The sequence below is a fragment of the Nerophis lumbriciformis genome, linkage group LG33 (genome assembly GCF_033978685.3).
Source record: "Nerophis lumbriciformis linkage group LG33, RoL_Nlum_v2.1, whole genome shotgun sequence".
In the NCBI taxonomy this organism is placed as follows: domain Eukaryota; kingdom Metazoa; phylum Chordata; class Actinopteri; order Syngnathiformes; family Syngnathidae; genus Nerophis; species Nerophis lumbriciformis.
In genome coordinates, this window is record NC_084580.2 from 18,651,501 (window position 1) to 18,657,500 (window position 6,000).

General features: G+C 42.8%; 1 protein-coding gene across 1 annotated transcript in view; it reads right to left on the minus strand.

The window, feature by feature from the left end:
• ccdc39 (coiled-coil domain 39 molecular ruler complex subunit) overlaps positions 1 to 6,000 on the minus strand; it is a 62,489-nt gene that overhangs the window by 18,348 nt on the left and 38,141 nt on the right. Inside the window, exons 15-16 of the mRNA XM_061928862.1 lie at positions 669 to 828; positions 480 to 586 (exon numbers count right to left, since the gene is read on the minus strand). Of these exons, the coding sequence (XP_061784846.1) occupies positions 480 to 586; positions 669 to 828 (267 nt within the window). The remainder of the gene's footprint in view (positions 1 to 479; positions 587 to 668; positions 829 to 6,000) is intronic.

Sequence of the window (6,000 nt, forward strand, 5' to 3'; positions counted from 1 at the left end):
AAAAAAGGCTGTCCTCACTCAGGTCCGCATGGAGCTGGAGGGGGCGTGGCGTCCAGCTCCGGCTGAAAATCGGGAGATTTTCGGGAGAATATTTGTCCCGGGAGGTTTTCGGGAGAGGCGCTGAATTTCGGGAGTCACCCGGAAAATTCGGGAGGGTTGGCAAGTATGCTTTAAAAAAGCAGTTTTATACTTGTGAGTGTTGATGACACAGCTTTGCATCAGTTGATATTCTAGTTTCAAGCATGTTTTACTCAATATAGGTCATCAAATCTCAGCAACAAGCTGTAATATCTTACTGAGATCATTTAGGACCAAAACCCTTAAAACAAGTAAAACACTCTAACATAAAGTCTGCTTAGTGAGAAGAATTATCTTATCAGACAGAAATTTATTATTTGAGATAATCTTACTTTGATTTCAGTTTTTGCAGTGTAACAATTGGGTAGGTTTGTGTCATGTTGCTGACTCCCAGTTCTAACCTGTTGTTCTTCCTGAAGCTCCTTGATTAGTTTTTTCTTGTTCTTGAGTGTCTCTTCAGCCACACGCAACTCTTCCTCCATCTTGATTTTCTCTTGGTATTCTGGACCTGTGGTATAAAAAAATAAATTAAAAAAATAACACGAGTGGTCATGGTTTGTGCAAACCATTGATTAGGACTGTTCCCGTACCGGATTCTTTTGATGAGTTGATTGCGGTGAGGAATCCAGAATTGCTGAGGCTGAACAACATGTTGGTGTTCTCCAGAGCTTTGTTTTCCTCCTCGGCCTTGCGGATTTTGGCGCTCAGACGCTCTCCCTGATGTATGAGTTCTGCTCTCTCTAGTCCAGACTGGAAGTGGGAAAGCGGTCAGTTGCGCACAATGTTTCAAGATTTCTGAGTGCACCGCAAAAACTGAAATCTAAGTAAGATTAAAAATCTCAAATAAGGGTGATATTTGCTTATTTTCTGTCTGATAAGATCATTCTTCTCACTAAGCAGATTTTATGTTAGAGTGTTTTACTTGTTTTAAGGGTTTTGGTCCTAAATGATCTCAGTAAGTTATTATAGCTTGTTGCTGAGATTTGATGACCTATATTGAGTAAAACATGCCTGAAACTAGAACATCAACTGTTGCAAAGCTGTGTCATCAATAGGGATGATGTTCGATAAGAAATTATCGAGTTCGAGCCTATTATCGAATCCTCTTATCGAACCGATTTCCTTATCGATTCTCTTATCGAGTCCAGATAGGTTGTTGTATATGGAAAAACACACACAATATTTGGTTTAACAAAAGCTCACTTTTATTATATAAGAAAAAAATAAAATCCATCCATCCATCCATCTTCTTCCGCTTATCCGAGGTCGGGTCGCGGGGGCAGCAGCCTAAGCAGGGAAGCCCAGACTTTCCTCTCCCCAGCCACTTCGTCCAGCTCTTCCCGGGGGATCCCGAGGCGTTCCCAGGCCAGCCGGAAGACATAGTCTTCCCAACGTGTCCTGGGTCTTCCCCGTGGCCTCCTACCGGTTGGACGTGCCCTAAACACCTCCCTAGGGAGGCGTTCGGGTGGCATCCTGACCAGATGCCCGAACCACCTCATCTGGTTCCTCTCGATGTGGAGGAGCAGCGGCTTTACTTTGAGCTCCCCCCGGATGACAGAGCTTCTCACCCTATCTCTAAGGGAAAGCCCCGCCACCCGGCGGAGGAAACTCATTTTGGCCCTTGTACCCGTGATCTTGTCCTTTCGGTCATAACCCAAAACTCATGACCATAGGTGAGGATGGGAAAGTAGATCGACCGGTAAATTGAGAGCTTTGCCTTCCGGCTCAGCTCCTTCTTCACCACAACGGATCGATACAGCGTCCGCATTACTGAAGACGCCGCACCGATCCGCCTGTTTGATCTCACGATCCACTCTTCCCTCACTCGTGAACAAGACTCCGAGTACTTGAACTCCTCCACTTGGGGCAAGATCTCCTCCCCAACCCGGAGATGGCACTCCACCCTTTTCCGGGCGAGAACCATGGACTCGGACTTGGAGGTGCTGATTCTCATCCCAGTCGCTTCACACTCGGCTGTGAACCGATCCAGTGAGAGCTGAAGATCCTGGCCAGATGAAGCCATCAGGACCACATCATCCGCAAAAAGCAGAGACCTAATCCTGCAGCCACCAAACCGGATCCCCTCAACGCCTTGACTGCGCCTAGAAATTCTGTCCATAAAAGTTATGAACAGAATCGGTGACAAAGGGCAGCCTTGGCGGAGTCCAACCCTCACTGGAAACGTGTCCGACCTACTGCCGGCAATGCGTACCAAGCTCTGACACTGATCGTACAGGGAGCGGACCGCCACAATCAGACAGTCCAATACCCCATACTCTCTGAGCACTCCCCACAGGACCTCCCGAGGGACACGGTCGAATGTCTTCTCCAAGTCCACAAAGCACATGTAGACTGGTTTGGCAAACTCCCATGCACCCTCAAGGACCCTGCCGAGAGTATAGAGCTGGTCCACAGTTCCACGATCAGGACGAAAACCACACTGTTCCTCCTGAATCCGAGGTTCGACTATCCGGCGTAGCCTCCTCTCCAGTACACCTGAATAGACCTTACCGGGAAGGCTGAGGAGTGTGATCCCACGATAGTTAGAACACACCCTCCGGTTCCCCTTCTTAAAGAGAGGAACCACCACCCCGGTCTGCCAATCCAGAGGTACCGCCCCCGATGTCCACGCGATGCTGCAGAGTCTTGTCAACCAAGACAGCCCCACAGCATCCAGAGCCTTAAGGAACTCCGGGCGGATCTCATCCATCATAAGAAAAAAAGAAAATCTAATAAATAAATAAATATTGACTGTTACCCCCCTAAAAAAATGAAATAAAATAAATAGATATTGACTGTTGTTACCCAAAGTATATTAAGTGGGATTTTTCAGAAAAACAAATATATACAGTAACACAAAAACAACCTGTCTCTGTGATCACTATAGGTGTATAAATAATAATATAGTGTTAAATAAAATCAGTCCCTTGGGCACAAAACTGAAAATAATACAGCTCTCCAAAAAGTGCACTTCTGCTGCTATTGGAACATAACTGTTTGTTATGATGCTTTGACATTTTTGCACTTTATTTCTTTATTGAAAGAAAATTCTATGAAGAGAAAAGTTGTTTGCAAATGTGGTTACAATGCTAAAAAAAAAAAGAAAAGTTAAAGCTAAAAAAAGAAATACACTTTATTGAGTTAACATTATTTCTTTATAGGGGGAAATATGTGATGTTATGAGCTAGGGAATATAACAACTACACTACCCAGCATGCAACGGGAGTGACGAGCATGCGCGGTAGCCCCGAAAAGTGTTGTTGCATGTCGTCACCCGGCAGCTAAGAATGAGGTTATGAGCACGCTGTGAAAGTAAACGTCAAGAACTCAGCCAACACGCCTCGTCTGCATTATTTATAATTAGACAGACAACACATATACAGTGTGATTTTGTTTTGTTTACAAGGAAAGAAAAACAAAAGTTAAAAAAGGGAGATATATGTTGTGTATATATGTATGTTCTGCGGTTGCTTTAAGAACGTTGCGACAGCTGCCGTAAAGGAGGTGCGTTGCTAGCCTGGTTGCTATGTTTCCGGTTGGTCGTAAAAGTGTTCGTCATGTGTTTGTACCCTGCTCAAATCTCTCAGTAAAGTTATTCATTGGATTATACCTTTTTGTTTTGAACTTTATTACACCTTGGAGCGCTTTTTCCGGTCCATTGTTTTTCCTGCTTTCACTATCTGCGCCTAATGACTGAGCTACGTAACGTCATTTCTTGTGATGTCACAAGGAGCATTTCTGGTCGGGACGGGATTCATTCCGAGGGATTCGAATAAAAAAACAACTTTTTTTCTTCACTATAGTGGTCCCGATAACGGGTACCGGTTCTCAAAAAGGGATTCGAGTCCGAGGACTCGGTTCTTTTCTTATCGACCGGTTTCGAGTATCATCCCTAGTCATCAACACTCACAAGTATAAAACTGCTTTTTTAAAGTAATAATTTCTTATTTCAAGCATGAAAAAAAAATAATCATGACTTTGACACAATTGTGTCTCATAATTTAAAAAAAAAAAGCCAAATGGACTTTGCTGTTTTATCTTCAATGAAACAATAGAAAATAGGTACTCATATAGTAGTACAGTTGGCACAGTACAGTAAACTGACAGTTAATATTTAAACATTTAACATTTCTAACAATTTTGAACAGAAATAGTTCATGCACATTCAGATAAATTCTTCAAAATTCGGCAACCCGCGGCTCTTTAGCGCCGCCCTAGTGGCTCTCTGGAGCTTTTTCAAAAATGTACGAAAAATGGAAAAAGATGAGGGGGAAATTTTTTATTTTTTGTGTTAATATAGTTTCTGTAGGAGGACAAACATGACACAAACATCCCTAATTGTTATAAAGCGCACTGTTTATATTAAACATGCTTCACTGACTCAAGTATTTGGCGAGCGCCGTTTTGTCCTACTAATTTTGGCGGTCCTTGAACTCACCGTGGTTTGTTTACAATGTATAACTTTCTCCGACTTTCTAGGACGTGTTTTATGCCACTTCTTTTTCTGTCTCATTTTGTCCACCAAACTTTTAACGTTGTGCATGAAAGGTGAGTTTTGTTGATGTTATCGACTTGTGTGGAGTGCTAATCAGACATATTTGGTCACTGCATGACTGCAAGCTAATCGATGCTAACATGCTATTTAGGCTAGCTATATGTACATATTGCATCATTATGCCTCATTAGTAGCTATATTTGAGCTCATTTAGTTTCCTTTAAGTCCTCTTAATTCAATTTATATCTCATGACACACTATCTGTATGTAATATGGCTTTTAATCTTTTGAGGCTCCAGACAGATTTGTTTTTGTACTTTTGGTCCTATATGGCTCTTTCAACATTTTGGGTTGCCGACCCCTGATTATATGCGCACTAATTGACTGAAAGAGCACGCACTTGCGCGATGATGTCATGTTATCCATGGAAAAATGCATTTTTAGACCATATGATTTGCCTAAACCAGGGGTCGGCAACCCGCGGCTCCGGAGCCGCATGCGGCTCTTTGATCACTCTGATGCGGCTCAGCAGCTCACTTGCTGAACGCCCCAATTTTCCCGTGAGACTTCCGGATTTCAGTGTCTCTCGCAGAAAACTCCCGGGATTAATATTCACCTATTTTCACCCTTACAGCTATATTAAGGGCGTGCCATGATGGTACAACAGTTGGCGCCCTCTGCAACCTGTACAAACAGCGTGCCAGCCCAACACTTGTTATACAATTTACATCTTCTGCTTGCACACGTACGCGACAGCAAGGCATACTTGGTCAACAGCCACACAAGTTACACTGACGGTGACCATATAAAACAACTTTAACACTCTTACTAATAATGCGCCACACTTTGAACCAGGCCCTAACCAATCTGGCGCCCTAGGCAAGATTTTAGGTGGCGCCCCCCCACATCGTCAGTGAAGTGTATATACTCACAAGAAACCGAATAGCTTTGTCTTTGACCTTTTTTTTTTACTTACAACTATACCTAATATATAAAGGGGTGGACAAGTGACTATTACCTGCAGGGCAAACATTAGCTAACCAGAAGGCAATAACAATGTAAACAAAAAACACCTGCTTAAAAGATCTAATACAAATGTCCCTGAGGAATGTAAGGTGGGAGTACTGTAATTACCTAACGTTACATTATTATTTTCCATAACAATTTAGCCCACTCCACAATATTAACCCGACGTTAAAACAGAACTAGCTATTTATTGATTAGCAATTGCCGAATCATGTAACATTAGCTTAATGCTAAAAAGCCAGGTTACTATCACATTCTGTAACAGACAAATAATTTCATGTAGGCTAACGTTACCTACCTGCTACCTCTGTCTTTTCTCGTTTCTACTCCTCTTCTTTTCTCTTTTTTCTTCCCTGGGCACCTGACAGTTTTGGCCGTTTTGACATCTTGTGTTGAATTTT